The sequence below is a fragment of the Dermacentor andersoni genome, chromosome 11, assembly GCF_023375885.2.
Source record: "Dermacentor andersoni chromosome 11, qqDerAnde1_hic_scaffold, whole genome shotgun sequence".
In the NCBI taxonomy this organism is placed as follows: domain Eukaryota; kingdom Metazoa; phylum Arthropoda; class Arachnida; order Ixodida; family Ixodidae; genus Dermacentor; species Dermacentor andersoni.
This window is the reverse complement of record NC_092824.1, coordinates 113,780,519-113,801,512: the sequence shown is the minus strand read 5'-3', so window position 1 is coordinate 113,801,512 and position 20,994 is coordinate 113,780,519. Positions and strand designations below refer to the sequence as shown.

Here is a 20,994-nt window from a genome sequence, read left to right as displayed (position 1 = left end):
AATTTCTCAATAATTCTGGGAACTTTGCAGACTCAATCTCTCACTCATAAAACTTTGCATATACTCATTTTCGTAACTGTGCAAACTCATTCTCGCAACATTGCATATTCGTTATTGGTACATTGGAGAGGCATTCTTGAAATCAGTCCGTGAATCACCAGTTCAAGGGGTACATCACCGAAGTAGTCGTCGTCCTCGTCGTCGTCATCATCATCATCGTCCTGATTTGCGCCTTGGATATGACGTAATAGACAATCCCTATGATTACCATCGAGCGAACAACAAAGACGTTGTTCCCAAGCCCAAAGCCTATTCCATCGTGGTAGTGGCATCGGGACTACGCCGGACTCTCGGCAGTCAGGCCCTACACGCCGGCTGGCTCGGCGGCATCACTACGCGCAGTGTAGGGAGTAAACGATGAAGAAGAAGGATCTCGCCACAGCGCGTACGCCCCGGTGCTGGTGAGTCTCCCTCCGCTGCGATCAGGGCGACGAAGATGCACGGCTACTACCTCGGCTACCTGCGCACCTCGGGCGGCCAGCTGAAGATGTTCGAGGTGATCGTGGGCCTGGTGCAGCTCTTCTACCTGATGGCCGTCAACTACGACCGCAACCACGACTGGTACGTGCTGCGCATGGACTTGCTCATCATGCTCATGGGCACGTTCACCGCCGTCTTCGCCGCATCGTTTCTTCTGCTGACCGTGCTGCTCGGCTCCACAGAGGTGGGTACATACGTAACTTGAAGGGAAGCGCGAACTACAAAACGTATACAAAGAAGGACCAGGAAAACAAGGCGCTGAACTCACGACAAAACTTTATTGGAAAGAATTGAACTAATAGATACGCACCTAAAAGTGACCATGCATACGCAATGAATGTCGGAAAAAACAAACAAACATTAAGAATGAAAGTAGTGCATGATCACATGCATTTCAAACAACTAGCTCAAAAAACTAGCTCAAGTATCAGTTTCTATATACCTTTGTTTGCTAAGGTCCCTGGATATGACGAGGAGTAGATTCTAATGAAGAGAAAGGAGGTGAGGTCCCTAGATAAGCTTCCAGGCAGCACCGTTCTTTCTTTCCCGCTCCCCTCTCCTCGAATCATATTTCTACATGGAGCGTGGCAAGCGCCCCAGAAAGGTTCCATACCTCTCAACACACGTGCGTTAGATGTCTTGCACTGACGTCATCCCAGGCGCCATGTTGTTGGAGCAGTTGCGTGCGTTGGTGTCTCGTGCGGCTCCAACACGCTCCAACAGATGCGCTAGGGCAGGGGCCTCTCATAAGCATTCCTTCCTCCGTGGAAGCAGGTTACCCGTGGTAGTGAATATGCTGCACTGGCGTCATCCTAGGAGCCGTACTGGAGAGCCATCACGCCGAGAAGCTTCGTTCGAGCCGTCACGTACAAGCCATCTTATTTCTAGCTTGTGTCGCACTACATTCATTATCAATACTCGTTCTGATACTGCATTTGATTTGATGTTTATTTTTATTTTTTCAAACGAAAGGGGAGGCCAGGGCAAAACGCGGCAGGACTGGCTGGGCCTTGGCTCCCTGTTACAGACAGGAGCACACAGATCCAGTGCGTATATAACAACAAAATACGCGTGTAAACAAAATACACAACTAGATATAAAATAATAGAAAATACATTTGTTATGTAAATTTATAGAGAACAACTATGACGATCACTACAAAAATGAAAATTTAGATACATTAAACAAAATATATAACTAGATATAAAATAATAGAAAATACAAAGGGTATGTAAATATAAAATAACTATGACGATCATACAATAACTGAATATTTATATGCACAAAAAAGATCACAGAAAAAACTTGTCCTACACCATGTACGGTAGTATAGCGAGTGCAACTATATAGGATATTCATTGAAATATTTCTTAATATTATTTTTAAATACTTTTGCTGAAGTCGAAAATTCCACATCTAGGGAAGTTTGGTTGATGACAAATGATACCTGAAAGGGTAATTTCTGTTTCCCGTATTTAGTCCGAGTGATAGGTACTAATTTTCTACGTGTTGTCAGAGGGTACGCTATGGCAGGCCTGTCAGGTAGAGTGGCGTATAACGTTTTGTTTTGGTGAATATGTTGCAGTAGACGATAGTAATAAATTTGATGTGCAGGTAGAATAGTACATTTCTTGACTTAGGGTTCTGTAGGCAAATCCCGCCGTCTGCCAAGACAACCTTCAATGGCTCTAAGGGCTTTTTTTTTCTTGCAGAACAAGCAGCATATTTAAGTTTCCAGATGAAGTGGTTCCTCACACAAGAATACAATATGATATTTCGGAATATAAAGAAGCGCGTAGTATATAGAAATGTTGAGCCATGTGGGTATGTGGGTATTTGGGTATGTATATATTTGGGTATATATTTGGGTATATATTGGGTATATATTGGGTATATTTGGGTATATTTGGGTATAATTGGGTTTGTATGTGGGTATGTGGGTCATGTGGGTATGTGGGTATTTTGAGCCATGTGGGTAACACACGACCTGGTGTGTGTGTTGCACTAATATTATAAAGACATCCTATAGTATTACTCAAATCTTTTACTAAATGAAAACATAAACATTCCGTGCAAGGTTTTCATTCAACTAAACACCTAGAAACTTGTGATTGGTAACTTGTTTTATGATATTGTTTTTATATTTATTAACTACACTGCTTCGTTCAGTAGTGTATCGGCCGGAATTTTGCACTAAGCTAAATCGGCCTAAATATTATAAGTAAGCTAAGATTAATACTTAGCTTATTTGTTATGTCCTTATTCATGCGTGTGTTGGCGTCAACCATGCTATGTGAGAACCTTTGAGACCTTTTGGGGGCGCTAGTGATCAGTACGGTGGCGTGGAACTGCCATGTGACCACATACGTCAATCACGCAGAGGAAAATTGCAGAGGAAAGCGAGGATAAGCGAGACGTCGGCCATGTGAATAGTGTGTGTATATCACATGAATATATCTAATTGTCGTGTTTGTGGCTTTATGCGTTCTTGCTGCGTTATTTATCATTCTGTATCTTTATAGATTAAGAAATAATTTTCTAAGCGCATGAAAGGCAATCATTAGCTGCGCAAGCGCTTAACTATTGCAAACCGTTGCGTTTACAACACATAGTTTTGTTCAGAATGATAATCGGCAAAGTAAGAAATTAGTTCGAACTCGGAAAGACGGACTTTAGGCAAATAAATGTACTACACCCATCTCTGCAATGCTGGCTTATCCGCCGCACTTGTACTTCTGTACACACTAACGCTACTCATTTATAACGTTGCACTAAACCTTCAGCTCTTTCTCACAAGGCCCACGCGAGTTTTATTACGAAAGAAGCCAACAAGCTGCAAAACGTCTGCCTCCTCATGAACTTACGGCTGTGCCTGTCGGCGCATTCCCGGTCAAGGTCCATGGTCGTGAATTACTTTTTTGTTTATATACAATGCGGGACTGTAAAACTCATTTACTGCCGCCATCACGAGTCAGTGAGCAGATAGCGGCACGCGAAGGTTTCGAACGACTGAATGCTGGTATGTCAAAGGAACGTACTATCGAAGAGGCGGCGTGTTGGGGGCGTTACTACGAGGGCTGTTTATTTGCATTTTCTGTATTTCCACTTGCTCATTTCTGCCGCCGCTAACCGCACGACGTGATGACGCTCCACTGCCCACATACGACACGTTAAGGGTGACAAGGCCGCCTTTGACATAGTTTTACGGTCACAGCGTTGATCAGTGCATCTGATCCACTTCATCTTGTTAGTTTCCACCAAATGGGAGGGTATTTCTTATTCCACTCCTAAACACTTTGCTGTACATGAGTTTCTGGCCCTCTGGGATGTCAGGGCTTCTTGCAGGGCGCTAGAAGGCGTTCTGACGCGCACACATTGGGTTGGAGCAGCGAAATATCAGGATGGCGCTCTGCTTGATGTCCATGCTGATGATGTTGGTGAGGATCACGATCAGGATGATAATTCCATGATGATGGTTGTACTGACAATGAGTGTTCAGACGACTCTTCATTCAGATGCTCTTTCACTGACATCGACAACCGGCGATAGATGGGTCCTACGTACCGGAATCACTTTCACTATGTTTCGATCTATCGTGCTCTAATCTTGGTTCCCCAAACAATTTGCACCAATATTCTTAGGGAGACTGCGCTTACCCCAACAGGTTCCCTTCTCGCTTCTCTACCGGCTGCTCTACCTGTCTCTGTGCGTGGTGATGATCCCAGCGACGGCTGTGTTCATCAAGGAGACGCGAATCCACTCCTCGACGCGGGAGTTAATCGTATCGGCCACGGTGTCCATCTGCTTCTGCATCGGCCTGCTGGGCAACTTTTTGCTCGCCTACAACCCGACCATCTTCGAGACCAAGGTCACTCAGAAAGTTCCCAAGGAGAACAAACCGGAAGGCGCCCATTGAATGATAGACGGTGCTACTTTATTGTATCCATCACCACTCGCCCCCTATAGTTTTTCTTGTTTTAAATTTACGACTCCAGTCTACCAGTCTCAACGGATTCTGTCTTACGCCAATGCCGCGTTTTCCGAGCGTACATTGTGTTGCTTTCGCGTTTTATTCATCATTTATGTGCCAGTTTACAACAATTGGAACGACAATAATGGCGGACGGAGTATGAAATGATGAAATTCTAGTTTACCTCATTAAGATTTTACCTACACTGTGTAGAAAGGTACGTATTAGGGTCACTTGGCGTTTATTGGCACAGTGGCCACTTGGGGAGTGCTATGCCGAGAGATATCATGCGTATAGAGATCACAAAGGGAAGCATCTTTAACTCCGTTTCCTCCGAATTAAGCTTCATTATTCGCTCCTTTCATTAGGGAACCCCACTGACGCAGAACACTAAAGACAATATTAAGAAATTCAGGTAAAATTTTGAATCGGTGAATACTAGTTCAAAGAAATAGCGTGATAGATGAACGACCTGGTGTTTTGTATGTCATTTAATTTGAAATACGGGTACGAGCGCTAGTCCACAGTATAGTACTTACAGTGGGGCGTGTCTTAACTACGGTATACGAAATGAGTGGCTATTTTTAGCCTGCGTAAAACAAGTAATATATGCAAGAGACACCAGAACACACTCACGCGCTCAGGACAAGCGCCGACCGACTAATGTAGTACATAATGGATGAAAATACTCCGCAAAGGCACACCGCTACCACAACCGCGACGACGACGATAGTGGTGTCGGTAGGACGAACGCCACAAACCGTGACATGTTACGTACCCGAGAGTCTGTTCGTACCCGAGGCCGTGGTTATATCGCGTTCTGCTGCTGCGCGCGAGGTCGCTTGTTCGACTCGCGGCCGCGCCAACATAATTCCTACGAACGCACAATGCAACAACGTTCGCGCACTTAGATTTAGGTACACCCGAAATATCCATTGGTAGTGGAAATTGATTTGCAGCGACGACTGAGGCTCGGCGTGGCGTTCACATGGCCTTGTATTCGTGAGGTGGGCCGCGAAAATGACAACTGTCAGTGATGTAATACTACAGAGACGATCGCGCGCATCCTTTGCAACTGCACTTGTTGCCGCACAGAACGTCAGACACTTATCTGATTGGTTGGTTCGCACCTCGTTCGAAGCGTAGAAAATTATGGCCATGGAACAGCAGTCAATGTGCACTGCGAGCAACAAGAGCGCTGTTGACATTTTTAACGGAGAGCGGTCTCCCCTCCCGGGCTCTAGAACTATATATATATATATATATATATATATATATATATATATATAGGCCACATAAACGCTTCTCCTTCCGACCTCTCGGCTTTTCTCAAATTAAAATGTCCTCTCTTTGGACGTTAAACCCGGTAATTGGAATGTTCGCGTATCAAATGCGCTGTGAGGTCGCAGCGATGGCTTCACGCATGCGCACCACATGGCGTTATTGGCGCTATCTTTATGGATATTAAAGCTGCGTGCTTTATACGTACGATATCAGTACTCAACTCCGCATATTCAGGAGTCACTGCGCAAAGCCTGCCGAGATTAACAAGAACCTTTCCTCTTCCTTTTCTTCCTTCCTTCCTACAAGGTACGGAAGAACTAGAATTTCCAGCACGCGGGTGGCCTGCCGTTTCCTGACGGCTGAGTGATAGCTCCGAGCCTTTTCTTTAGTGGCGTGCGGTGACATGTTCGAATCCCGCACTGCTGCTTCGCTTTCGACAGCCCGTGTCCGCCCTATACTCCGAAACCGGCCACTCTGGCGCTGCATGCGAGCTATCCAAACACGGACAGCACGTCAATCCACCCGCTCTGTGCCCCACAGCGGAGAAGGCAGTCCCAGCAGACGAAGCGTGCAAAACAGACCAAGCGGGCGCAGCAGACGACGCGGCCAGTTCAAAAGGGCTTCAACGACAGCAACGAACATCACCACGCTTCTTCTGGCTTCCGGTTATGGTTAGGTACGTGCTGCCGCGAACGTTTGACCTGGAAGCGCAAGCACGCGTACAAGAAGGCACGAATCCGGTTGGCCAGAGCGAATAACGAATAACGAGAAAAGAAACGCTCGTACACACGCGGTGGACGAGCTTAACCTCACGCACAATCGTTCCTGCGCCGTCTGTTCATTCTGTACACGACACCCCTTTTGCCTTTCTCTTTCCGTCGAGTTTGTGAAGAGCGGCGGTTATTTTTGAAGACGAAAGCGAGGCGCACGAAGTTTCTAGGTGGCCCCGCGGCGGACGGATTACTCTGAGCGACTCCGGGAAAACAAAAACGCAACGCGCCGGCTTGCCCATATTAGACACGCTTGTAGGCCTAACGAGGATCCATTTTTGCCGGCTGCTTTCTGTTGTAAAGCACGCAGGCGTGACGTGCGTGGGTGGTTGTAGCGTTATCGCATCATTCGAACTCTCTCTTTTTCCGTACATCTTACAGCATCATCTGTAAGGCTCTTTTTATAGCGTTGCCTATATGTAGATGTGTTGACGCTAAGGTCATTGTCCCCCTACCACCCATTCCACACACCACGCTATATGACGTCACGTGTTTGTGTTTTGACTGCCTCCCGTCTGCGTTGCATGCATCTTGTAAACGAATCAATTTAGTTTGGAGGTCTCTCTTTCTGCTGTGTGTAGCCTTTGGCTTAGATGACTCAGCGTTCGTATAGCTTTCGTACAGTATTCGTGACAAGTAGTCTTCAACAACTGTGCACGTGACCGTACCTGTCTTTGCTGCTCTTCTACAGAGACCTAGTTTATCCCTGCACACAAGAAAAAAAAAAAGGTTTTGAGCTTATTGCTTGTCTGTTCTTTCTCAAATTTCGCAGCAAGATCATATTTAATGGCTCAGACTCTATATAGTTTAATGTCACTGTTTGGCGCTTTTACGTTCCTAGATAAAAAAAAAAGACATGCTAAATTACTTTTGTCCACGCTCCTTTTGGCGTTTACATCGCACCATCCGCGATTATTGGAAGGCAACCTCGAAGGTCATGCTTTGCTGTACTTCAAACGCCGGAAGTGACGTGGCTGACACGTTTTGAACATTACTAATTCGAAGGGCGCAGACAAAGGTAAGTTCACTCTTTATTGCATGTTACAGACCGTAAAACGGGATATTGCTTCGAAATTTCAGCAAGAAACGAGCAGAGGTAGGCGCAAATTTTTTTTTTGATATGTGCATGGAAAAATGCACGTCTCCGTATTGAACAAAGTAGTAGTGCCAAAGCTCCAGAGATTCAGAGAGGCAGAGATGCTCTCACTTTTGCGCACCAGATAGGCATGCAGGATCCTAGAGTAATACTTAAAGGACTTGGCGACAAGTCTTGTTACTCGCGGATTGGCTACAAAACCTTTGACAAAGAGTGTACTACGCAGTCTTCAACCCATCTCCGCCAGGAGTTTTCCTGAAGTGGCACGACTTAACGGATCCAATGCTAGCACGCTCAATGCATGGTACTTCTTGCTGCGCGCTCAGTATGGTCAGCTACACCGGCACACATCGCTGAAACGCGTGAATTTGCGTCGGCTTTTGAGGAACGAGAACTGGGAAATTGTTTTATCCGCTGCCCCACTGTGCCCATCCGTGATCCATCCATTCAGTTGCTGCTCACGGGAGGATTAGTGGTGCAGAGTGGACGAGCTGTTCTCTTGGTTCTAGTCTTCGGTTGGCCCGCGTCGTCCCTATAGCTTTGACTCTAGTGCACGGATTTAGCGAGACCGAGTATATAGCGCTGCCTGCTGTTATGCAGGCAGAGGCTATAGCAGCGGTCGGGGCATTTTGCGTGCCTCACTTTTACCTGCAGACATGTATGCGTGCGCGCGTTTAGTGTTGACCGGCGCATTTGCTTCTTGCCGCCAGAGATGCCGTGGGAGCGCGCGTGCGGCGCGTATGCTAATGAGATCGTGCAGCTTTCGACGGCGTCGACTACGCGGTCGCTCTCGGAACGATCGGCGAGTTCGTGCGTCCGGTGGAGAAGAGGTTCACTTATTTCTGGGTTGCCGAGGCGAGAAAGGAATTGCGGCGCATCGCGTGCCCGCTTCCGCCTGCCACCGCGGGCGCCTATGTACTCGTGGTATACGCTCTATTATAAGTGCGAACGACAGGCGCGCTCGGGAAAGGTGTTTGTTTTGTTCGGCGCGATTGCTTCTTGCGACGTTACACCTTCGTGTCTGTGTTTGAGAAAAGAAAATGAGATTTTACGACGACAAAAACGAAGAGATGGTTATTTTCTCCATGTACACCGAGGTGCTGTCTTCTACATCTAACCGTGGCTAAAATAAACAAACAAACAAACAAACAAACAAACAAATAAATAAATAAATAAATAAATAAATAAATAAATAAATAAATAAATAAATAAATAAATAAATAAGTTTTCGCGTTCGTAACACAGCAGCCGGTAATAACCGATTTGAAAAGCTATTTTGTCCCTGAGCTGTTTGAGGAGGAGATAGTTGAGATTAAGACGGAGGAAGCTGAGTTGGGTTTGTCATATGATGCGTAGAAGAGACAACCAGCGGTCTCTTGGCAAAAAGCTGGTGGCGCATCGATCCCTTGGAGATTATTGACATCGTTAATGCGGTTAGCAATATACCTTATGATGAGTGCGTAATTGGTAATGATTTGTTTTATATGTTATGATGATTATGACATACCCAGCCACCCACGTAGTCGAGAAAAGAAAATGGTTATATCTGTACATAGATACTTCTAAGTGCGAGAAGTATCCTAAAAATGTTAATTGCATTATTAATATATTAGGGGCCAGGGGAAGGGAAGCGCAGTTCATGGAGGCAAAGGATCACATGGAGTGCTGAAGTCAGTAAATCTCTATGCATAAAATGGTGTCGATCTGACAGGCAGTCGTGGACGAGGTGGACTTGCTTGGGTGAAATGGTAAAGGTGAGTGTTCAACCTCTTAGACCAACTTGTTGTGTGATATGTAAAAAAAACGAGGCTGATAGTGATGGTGATGATCCAACTTAACGACGTTGGTAGTGATACTACCACTTGACTCCTACATGCGACTCCTACAATCGGTGAGCTTGGTGGCAGTACATTTTGTCGGATTTCAAGCTTACCACGTGAGCGGGTTTGTTGGAGTGACTTTCGAATCATTACCGCACTAGCAAACTGCTATTTCCATGTGACGTCTTGCCGTAAGGAACAGCGTGAACGTTCGAAGGACGGGTTACATGACGTCACTCTGCTTCTAACGCCTTGGTGGTTTACGATGACCTCGATCTTCGCGATACTCCATCTCTAGATTCATTGTGGTTACGAGACGTGATGACGCCATTCAAAAACAACTCCTCTAACGATATCAGTGCGAGTTGTGTGACATCAGTAACGCTTTTACGATACTAAGCAGGTGACATTGCCAGTAGTCGGTTATGCTGTCTAGACGTTGAGCGAAGATGCAGTGGCACCTCCGTACTCTGTCGTCAAAGAAAGTAGGAAAGAAAAGTACCTGTATATTCAACTTTATAGTAGATAACTGAGAGCATGGAGGAAACGCATCTGATTTTCATGATTTTTAGAGATCATTCGAAATACTCACAAATGCCAAGCACGTGTGCACCACAAATGAACTAGCACTTGCGTGCAGTTCCATGATCCCATTGATTAATCACGCTTACTATTGCTGCTAAAATGTTACACGGACTGGGGCTAAAGACAAAATTTTGTGAGCAACAGCAGTTTATCTACCACAATGAGAAAGGCCCGAATAATTGAGCAGTTCTCAAGTCTAGACCTCTCATCGCCACGGAGGAACGCCGAGATGGAAAACGATAGAGAGTGTTTAACTGACAAAGGGTAATAAAAGCGACGAGCACGTTCTCTTGTCGTACCAATTAAGGATGATGTACTGCCCATGATTACTAATGGGGTGGTGGAGCGATATCGGCGCCAGATTGTTCTTATGTCCCATCACGAAGCATCGTGACGGTGCCGCGCCGTACCCCTCCTTGACCCGAATCGAAACCGTCTCTGTGGCGGCGTCGTTCCGAATTCCGCGGCCGTCCACGGGATGCCCCCTGGAGGCCCAATTGTTTAATCAGGCTGGCGGCACTCGGCGTCGACGACTTCCGTGCGCGCGGTTCTGCCCCGCAGGTCCCGAGGAATCGGCGGCGTTGACCAAGACCGCGCGCTCGCCCCTGAAGAACTAGCGAGCGTCGCCGTAGCACACGTCAAGAAGGGCGATTTCGAAGGTGCTCAATCATCGGCCAAAATTCATTCGGGCAATGCATGAACCATAGAAATTCCCAGCGGAATTACTAGAGGGAGCTCTGGCGCTGCTATCCTTCAGCCACCATGGGGAATGACGGTTAATGCATCGATTTGTCTGATCTTCGTGCTTGTAGCTTCGCACGTTGTATTGGCTTTACTTGCTACATTTTATGTGCCTTTATTGGTCTAAAGCTGGGAAACAATACTTTCTGAACTCGGTAAGCAATAAGACCCTGCGTGGATACATCATTATAGCGGCATTTATAGCACAGTATTCTATTCAAGATGATCAGCTTGCATTCACAAATTTGTTTGAAGTCAGAGAAAGTTTAGGTTCAACTATGTACTAACCATAATTCCCACGCAGACTGAACAGCCACGCTTACTGCTTACATAGACACCAGCGCCAGAATTCCCTCTAGTAATGTTCGTAAGAAACAGTATGGTATAGACCATAAAGTTGCATACGATTAGTAATGGCGTTCCAGACACCATTCTTAGCGGTATGCAAATGCCTGTGCCAGGGCCACCACTTTCAAGATAACTGCTACAGAATCTCCGGATAAACGCGCTGTCTTGCACGATACCAACACCGGAACGACTTCATATAAAGGGACGCAATATGCACCGCACACAGCTGACAACTCTCCTGTGCTGGTTTTTTGCTTATAGACAGGGGAGTTTATCCGAAACAATGTATACAGCCAAAATCTGCCCCATTTCAGCTTTACTGCTACAGGAGACCACATTCACAAAGCGTAGATTAACGAAGCGTTGGCGAGCTTCTAGGTTAATTTTGTCGCGACGACGCGATTCTCGTGGCTGCCATGATAGCTTCTTGGAAGCTCCCCCGAAATGTGTGTTCAAGAGGCCACACTTCTAACAGCATCTAAAAATCTGCGAGTAGCCGAAGTGCGGGAGAGAGTCGGCAATCGAGATCTGTTCACGGAAGAGAGGCCTCGGATGTCACCCGCTTCAGCGGGTCTAGAAGTTACCAGATTGCGCAAAGAGGTGCTTCTGCTTTTCTGAGAGGGGGGGGGGGGGGGCGGAAAATAGAGAAAAAAATACTGTGTTGATGAATTTTAGAGTGCATTTAACTATGTACAGGTTTGATGGGAATACGGTGTCCGGCGCTCTAACGTACACATCGCAACACGCACACACACCCCAACCTCCGCCTTACGCGGAGGTTGTGGGTTCGGCTCCAACCCACGGCAAGTTACCTTTTCGTTCACTTTCATTACCTTTTTCTTTAATGTTTTCTACATCTCAATTTCAACCACAGCTAATTTCTCCTATGCGTTCCTTGGCTTCATTGTATACGTTGGCTTTATGTGAATGTGCACATTGAAAGTCGTACTGCGGTATCAGAATTGAATCAGAATGATTCGCTCCGAGAGTGGCCGGTAATCAAAACGAGGCAACATGGCATCAAGTGTCCGGCGTTCTGGGCCACGATAAGGGCAAGTGCAGAAAATGTGCGAGATTGTTTCTAGAATCCTACGCGCGTGACAGTATAGCGGTCGCCTCTGCGATCTATTCCCTTGTTGCGTGAGTAAAACCGTTGAGAGCCGGAGCTGTGTCGTGTCTCGTTAACTTCGTGTTCGCTCTAACTTAGCTTGTATATAATTGTTTTGAGGGCACGCGTAATGCGAAGACGTGCGTTCGTATTCCACTTGCGGCCCCCAAAACCCGCCGCGGTGGCTTAGTGGCTATATGGTGCGCTGCTAAGCAAGAGGTCGCGAGATCAAATCTCGGCCTCGGCGGTGGCATTTCGATGCGGGCGAAATGCAAGGACGCCCGTGTTCCGTACGTTGGGGCACGTTAATGTTCCCAGTTGGTCAAAAATTAATCCGATGACCGCCACTACGACGTGCTTCATTATAATATCGCAATTTTGGTATGTAAAACCACAGAATTCAATTCAGTTGTTTTGGCCTGTTACGAGACGGCCGGTGACAGCCTTTATTTTGCGAGACTGTGTGAGCTCATAATGCGGACGCCAGCATTCGGCGAAATCTTCACTGAAAGCTGCTAAAGCTTTTATGCACGAATCACAATGGTTCAGTGTTGCATGTAAGCGAATGGTTTAGCGCGAACCTTGTGTCTAGTACTGAAACAACGTCAAGGCGTCAGGCTTCAAGTGACGTAGTCTTTGCGAACATCCTCTTGCATTTCTTCACGTATTTACGACGCCTTAAGAGATCGCGTGTATTCACCGCACCTGCACATTCAGCGACGTCCTTGACGAACGTATATTCGGCTGTAAGCTCCACGAGGGGACGTACGCGCACTTATCTCTGTGCGTTAGATTGAAACCGATAAGCAGGAATACTGCGATGTCGAGTCGCGTGGTTCAAACCGACCGATGCCGCATAGCGGAGACACATACGGCTTACACTGCGTACGTTCCATCGTGTTTGTGGCAGCGTACGTTCGTCTGTCCTTGGAAGCATACGGCGGATGACCTCTTTTATCTGTTCCATACTGCCACCCGTGCATTTCCCAAAGTCGTGTAGTGGGTTCTGTTTCCTGTAATATTATATACTTGAATTTAAATGAGGTTCTAGTTCCAACATTTGCGTACGCGGAGGGTTTCACGCGCCTTCAAATGCACCGGCTGCCTTCTTTGGTAGTTTTTAGATGGCTTCCCCGACAAAACAGTGCATCCCAACGCTCGAATCGTGGATAAGGGGTGCGTCTGGTTTACACGTGTTCTGCCTTCAGAGAGCCAGTAAGGAGGGCGCACAGTGAAAAAGATGTCACCGTTGATAAATGGTGAATGATGATGCGACAAAGCATACAACCGTATCATATACGAATGCACACGCAACGGGCACAAACGCTGCGCTCTCAAATCTCTACATTAAGCTTCATCGGATCCGGTAGATCTTACGAAAGGTATTCTTACGATCCGGTATTGTTACGAAAGTCAAGAAAATTTAGCTGCGGGCACCGCCTAGGCACTAGTTATTCATCGGTTGGGAATATATCGTAGTCCGAAGCTGGAGTCGCGACGCAGACGTAGCGAACCTTGAGTCAATCTCTGAGACGAGCAGTCCAGGTTACTTTATTTGGTTAAAACAAAAGAAGGTTTGTGTATCTCTCTTTGACATATTAAACCTAAACATGACTAAGAACGAGTAATATGCAACAATTTATTTGACAGATTTTATATAAAAATATAGTTAGTTTTACCAGACGTGCACGCTGAAGGGCCCGATGAAGCTCTATACTCAAGTACGCTACGTGCATTTGTTCGAGTGAGCCCGCCGCAGTTGACTATGGCGCTCTTCTTCCGAGGACTAGGTCGCGGGTTCGTTTCCCCGGCCATGGCGGCCGCGTTTAGATTTGCGCGAAATGCGAAAACGCCGTGTGCTTGGATTTATTTAGGTGCACGTTAAAGAAATACCCAGGTGTTAAAAGTTTATGCGAAGTCCCCCGGACTAAGGCGTGCCTCATAACCATATCGTCGTTCTGCCACGGAAAACCCCAGAATTAAATAAAAAGAAAAGCTTATAATTCGTGCGTTTGCCCCTGATCGCCGAGCATCATATCTTAAAAGTCAAATTTTTGCTTTCCTTTTTCTTCTTTTTTTTTTCTCCCCACCTGCCGGGCACTCGTGCGCGCCGGACGAGGTTGATGGGCTCCGCTCGCGGTCCCCCAACTTTTCGGCTGCAGAAGCTCGCGGATTCTCGTCGCGTGCTTCGCGGTATGCCAAAGATAAGACCGCGGGATTTAATGGCCCCGCGAACGGACCGAGTTAGGACCAATCAGGGCCGGCGCAGGCGAAGAGCAAGGAACCGTGGCAAGGCCAGTCGCTGAGAGAGAGAGGGGGGGCCGAAGAATCTTCGGGCTCACGGGGCCCTCTAATCGTGATCTCTAATGAGCCCGCGACTTGAGAAGCTACTGTGGGAAAGCGTGCGACGGGGACGCTCCGTCTGTGGCGGCCTAATACGATGCGCCGGTGAGATACGGCGCGAACTGTTGCGCAGGCGCGCGCACCGTATCTCGCCCCATGCCAGCGGCCCCTGACTGTGGACCCCTCGCACAGACCGTCCAATCGGGTTTTCTGTGCAGAGAAAAACTGCTCCGCCATCGTTGTCGGCGGACAGTGCTGGCCAGCATACCGCGCAATGTGTGACATGTCGCATCGCAAAGGGACGCAAAAGCAAGACTAAATCGGCTCGGATTGATAAAGTTATTTCAGGACTCCGCTCGCATATATTTGACGTAAAATAATTGATAGAGAGTGGGAAAAGTGGACTTGAACGTAACTTTATTTAATCTCGCGTCCGTATACCGCTGCCCAGGCACGTACGTCAGTGTGGCGTAACGCAATTCAAGAGTATACATATATCTTCTCGCATTTGTGCCGATTTATCGCGGATGAATTCCTAGGTTGAGTCTTTGGTTTACTTTGAATATGGTGTAATTATCCTTTATCGACAGGTAAATAACTAAACCGGATGATACGCGGTGTGAATCATTGACGTTACGAGAAAAACAGTCTTTTGTTCTCACGGTTCTTCTGTCTGTGTACCAAGCCTCCACTCACAGAAACAGCGAGCTTTTCGACATTCGAGAAGCGTATAAGGTGGTCTTCAAATTCGCAGCCCAGCGACGGTTGTTTCTAACAGAAACAGATCCCGAAGGCTACGCTTTCGTGGCCTGCACGCGCCGTAAGTGATTGCGGAGCCGAGAACACGTCATGACTGCCATGTTTAAAAAATTAAATTAACGTGCACTAAAACGCATTAACGTGCACCTAAATCTAAGTACACGGGTGTTTTCGCATTTCGCCCCCATCGAAATGCGGCCGCCGTGGCCGGGATTCGATCCCGCGACCTCGTGCTTAACAGCCCAACACCATAGCCACTCAGCAACCACGGCGGGTGACTGCCATGTTTTAGACGACACCTATTTAACAGTGCGGCTTAACTTCATAGTCTTGTTTAGCGTCTCTTTAGTGGCTGAGTTAAAGGGACAATCACATTCACATTTTAGCCCCATGTAACTTGCCGCCTCTCATGCACCGCACTCAGTGTAGAGAGAGAGAGGTTTAATGATGCGAAATGCATAGGCCGGCCTGAAGTACATTCAGCTAGCTTGCGCTGGGGGAAGAGGGAAAGGAAGAGGAGCATGATGGTTGACGACAGAAGAAGGATGCGATACATATAACAAGCAATTATAGGTCTACTCAAAGCCTAGAGTCCGGATCCGTACTTTCTAAAAAGTCAAGTAAGACGTGGATGGCCTGAAAATTTGATTTCACGTCACGCCAAGGGCCTAAAATAACGTCCTCCGACAATGGTGGGCTGTGTAACACGACAGACCGAAATTGCTAATAAGAACGCGTTGTGTGCTTCGAACACAAACGTGAACAGACCTGAAAATAGAAGGTTCTTGCCAGAACGTTATATTTGAAGAATGATGAAAACGTGATTTGATCGACGTGTAGGGTTTATACAACCCAGTAAAAAACACTGGTCTATATGGACTAGTAACAACAAAATGTGGCCCAAATGGTGTCTTTTCACAAATGTTCGTTCGTTTTTTACTACAGACGCCATCAAGACCATTTAATACGCATTCGTTCACAGCCAAATTAATAACCGCATTTCATCATGGGGCAGTATACTTACATTGTCTGTATACATTCCATCGCAACATGGTCAAAATCAGGCCACAAGAATAACAACATTTAGCAGCTTTTTCAGCAGCAAACGTTCTTATGGCTGTGACCTAGTAGCGATGTTCGAATAAAGAGTATAACAAGGCTCGTATTTTCAAACATTCCATTGTATTTTCCTTTCTTTTCGGCCTTCGTCGTTGACTATAGCGCCCCCGCTCCGGCGTTATCGCTGAGGTCGACCCATCGGCGCGCCGCATGATAAAGAAGGAAAGGCTAATTAAATGGAGCATTACAATAAACTGTTCAAGCACTATAGATAATTTCAACTGAAAATCACGAAGTGGAATCTCAGGAATTCGTTTTTAAAGTGCCTCTTTCGCCCATTGTCGGGGTTCGTCCATGGTCGTGCTGGGAAACGAAAACGCCCATTTGTTTTTTTTTTGAGCTGTTTGCTTACATTGACAATCACCGCCGATGTGTACTGCAGATTTTTTTTTTTTTTTGTAGAAGGCGGGCGCCTAAATTAAAGAAGAATGTGATCAATTGATTGCAGTTTATCGTAGATCTAGCCCAAGTCCAAAATAAAACTTCTAACTTCGTTTAAAACTTCGTTTCTCCGACCAATAACAAAAGGTCCAAATGTCTTTGTCTGGAGATTCCCGAGGTGCTTTCAGGGCGGTCGTCTAGGTTCGTCCTTCACGAGACGGCATTTTCGCACGCCACGCATCTATGGCGCGCGGCGGCGCGGTGAAGACCTGCCGCCGATTGTGTGCGCGAACAGCGGCGACGCGAATGCTCATTGTGCGAGTACACTTGCTATACCGCCCGAGTTTCCCATAGAGCTCTGGCCCGCCTGCTTATTTGCATGCTGCTACTTTCATAACAACCTATACAACAATATGCAGATGTAGAAGTAGATGAAAACAGAAAATAGCAACGATGAGGAAGAGGACGATGTCAGGAGAGAGACAGAGAGAGAGAGAGAGAGAGAGAGAGAGAGAGACTTTGTTTAGAGAGACAAAAAGAGTACCTTGCTGAATTTCTAAAATTATAAATTATTTCTATTACTCCACTTCTTTACGCCAAATTATTTTATAATAAAATTCTTAACAATATTGTTCGAATTTCTAAATCGCATTTCATTAACCCACGCTCTGCTATTGAAATTTAGTTTTGTTTTAATTCTACACATACTTGAAACCGCCTGCTTCTTGGCCAATCCCCCGTAGCGGGTATGAGCCAGTGTGCGAAAACACAAGAGAAGACAGAGAGATTGGCCTGAACTGGTGCTATTTAGCCTGCTGCTCTGCACTGGGGAAGAGGGAAGAGAAGTAAAACTAGTGGGATAGATGATGAGGAGGAGGAGGGAAAGCGTCAGAGAACGTCGGGTAGACAACAGCCGCAAGCAGGTCTTGTACAGAGAGCTTTATGTTTAGCAGGGTGATGAAAGAGGGTCTGTGCACTGCAGCAACTCTCTTCCTGAGTATACCTCAGCGGCACTGATTCGGTAGGATGGAGAAAGCAAAAGAAAGGAGGAAAGGTCTGTAACAGAGGACCTGGAACACGAGAAAAACTTTTTCAGGATCATACAAATGGTTTCGAGTGCATTTGGCAGCCATTTCCAAGTCATCGGCAGCTCACCATGAGTTTTGAAAAGTAAAGTTTACAGTGATTGCATTCTACCAATAATAACTTATGGAAGGAAAATTTGGAGGGTGACAAAGAACCCGCAGGAGAAGCTAAGGACCTCACAACGAGCGATGGAACGAAAGCTGATAGGCGTAAAGACAGGTAGACAGCGGTCTGGGTACAAATGAGAAAAAGATAAAGTTGTGCAGGCTGTGTAATGCGTACAACAGAGAACATGTGGTAACAAGTGGCGTAGCCAGGGAGTGGACCAGCGAGCACGTGCCCCCCCCCCCCCCCCCCCGCCCCCCACTACCGCCGCGAAATTACTGTGTTGGTATGCAATTTAATTTCGCAGCCTCCCTGCCCCTTCCATGGTCAGCTGGGTGCGCGCCACCGCGAAAGAAAATTCTGCCTACGCCATTGGTTGTAGCACAATTGGTGATGAGGAAGCGTAAACCCAGTCGAGGACGGGAGGGATTTGGCTGGTGTGATGAAATTTGCTGGCACAGAATGCAATCGTTCGATGCGACACAGTCCTGTGCATTTGAAGATCACCGCGAGAGGCATTTGTCCTGCAGTGAACATAAATTACTGATGATAAGTTGACTTGGTGGTGGTGGCGGTACGCTGCGGTAAGTTGACACGAAGAATGGCAATGGCGTGCGCTTTTCACACGACAGCCGCGGTTTTAGCGTGTCCGTTGAGAACGCGAAGCGGAGAGGCGAGCGGTATGTGGGCCACGAGGGCGTTGGATGCAAAGGATGCGTGCCACCTGACTTTTGCATAGTGCTGTCACTCCGCGTCCTTGTAACGAAAGACAAACAAGAGTAAATTTAAAGAACGTCTTCGCGTGCTTTTGCCTTCCACTTTCCGAATGAAGCGCTCGGTACAGGCACAATAGGAATTAAAGATTGAAGGATGTTTACAGGGATTGGAAAGAGTGTCGCGCCCCGACGAAGGCGAGTCCACTGATCGGAGCAATCTACAAAGTGTCATCCAGAACGAACGCGCAATAAAGGTTGAAACGCTAGTCCACGGAAGACGTATCTCAAAGGGTGGGGTGTTGACACTGCGCAAAAAGTAGCAATATGCCTTCGATTGGCATAGAACCTCATGTCGACAAAACGGCAGGCATACACAACAGGCAACCCGCCGCGGCGACTCAGTGGTTATGGCGTTCTGCTGCTGGGTACTAGGCCGCAAGTTTGATGATTCGCGAGGCTGTCCGTGGAGGCTGCATAACGAAAAGGAGGTGGGTAGGCTGGATGTGAAAACGCTCGTGTACTTAGGTTTAGATGCACTGTATAGCGCGTCTCGTGACTTTCATATTGCTGTGCGACGTTAGACTATATATAATTTCATTTGGCTTTTCAATTTTTTAAGCAGTCGGCTCATTCACGTATACTGGCGAGAACTCATCGATTCTAGTTCGAAATATCGTGGAAATTACGGAAAAATCATGCATCAGTGCGGAGACGACCGCGTGGACGCGAGGGAGAGGGAGGAGACGCTTTATCCGAAAGGTAGGTTTATGTAACGTCCGAGCCCTCAACCCATGGCCTCTGTGGCGCAGTCCTTTAGCGCTGTTCCGATGGAGTCCGCGACGTACCTGTGGTCGTTCAAGCCGGTGGCCTGAGTCAGCCACTCGGCGACAGGAGTTGGCGACAGGTGTGTATACGGTTGGGGAGGGACGCGCAGACGAGAAAACACGCACACACCTTCTCACTCCGGCTCTTGGGTATGTGTGTTCAGTGTGCCTGTGCGCGTGTTTGGTGTGGAGGTATGCCCCGCAGACTGCAGCGTGGGTGTTGAAACCGTCCACAGACGTCAGGGGCAGAGGTGTCGCGAAGCTGCAGGCGTGGTGCCGGCAGCCAGGCTGCGAGCGCGAGCGAGCGTCGCGTGGGGCGGGCCTTTCTTTCCCCCGTGGGCGAAGGGCACGGGAGGTGGCCGGCGAGCGGCTGGAAAAAACAAAACAAAACAAAAACAAAAAACACGTTGACCTCGCTTGCTTTCGAAACCCTGGCTTCGCACGCCTTCGGCGCTACGCCTGTCGTCGTCTCGCCCTGCGGACGCTTCTTTTTCTCCGCTGCGCGCGGCGCCGCTGGAAGAATGCGCGGCAGATGCGTGCGACTTCAGGAACGCGCTGCTGCCGCTATTGGTTGCCGCCATTGTTTGTGCTCCGGGTGTTGCGGAAGGAAGTTCGAAGCAGTGACGGCTGTACCGCGCGCAGTTTATTTATTGATTTATTCGTAACACGTCAAAGGTCCCCGGAATCTAGACATTAAATGAGGGTCGCGCACAAGAGAGGTGGCAGGAAAGGTTAGATGGTGGGATTTGACGGATGGTGTTCTTCAATAGCACTCTTGAAACGAGAAATGTCGTTCTGGGCGATCGAAGGCGAGCGAAGGCAGACATAACCGGTCTAGTATTAAAGCCGAATAACCACGCCTGCGAGTGCGTTGCCTCCGGCTCACTCATTGCTCCGAAGAGCCTGTCGTGGTGTGCGCTGTTTCGCTGACAACTTGCGAAGGTTGACACCCAACCTAAAGTCGGGTTGCTCTTCGCACTCGTCGTGAATTCCGCATGTCGACTAAATGAGCTCGCAATCACGCGGCATTGTTTGCAATCATAACTCAGCCTGAAGCTTTCCGCAAGCTGTCTTTCGCGGTGTCCTATCTGGGTGAGTAAACTGGGCAGTGGAAATGGTGGTCTTAAATTCTCAAGTATTACTTATACGAAAGTGCAGTGATGACTGCGTCACCCGCTTGAATACATGTCTGCACACGACGCTGCGCATTGTTAAACATTTGTCGGAGGGTTGCTAGAGTTATCTGTTTAATGTGCTGTGAGTAACGGCTGGGCCTGCGTTTCCTGCAGTGGGCGAGGATTGTTCTCGTACACCCGTCCTCTGAGTGCACCCCACAGATGTTATCAGACGAACTACAGGTCTTGCGCTATCACAACGCACGTGAAATTGCGATGTCATT

At 47.5% G+C, this 20,994-nt stretch overlaps 1 protein-coding gene and 1 long non-coding RNA gene across 2 annotated transcripts in view; both read left to right on the top strand.

Moving 5' to 3' along the window:
* Positions 1–20,994, top strand: part of LOC129386944 (uncharacterized) — a 107,334-nt gene that overhangs the window by 73,247 nt on the left and 13,093 nt on the right. The gene's annotated exons all lie outside the window — the stretch shown is intronic.
* On the top strand, positions 282–4,537 carry LOC126539393 (uncharacterized). The gene is made up of 2 exons (XM_050186215.3): positions 282–724; positions 4,205–4,537. The coding sequence occupies exons 1-2, from the start codon at positions 497–499 to the stop codon at positions 4,454–4,456; spliced, it is 480 nt and encodes a 159-aa protein (XP_050042172.1). The 5' UTR covers positions 282–496; the 3' UTR covers positions 4,457–4,537.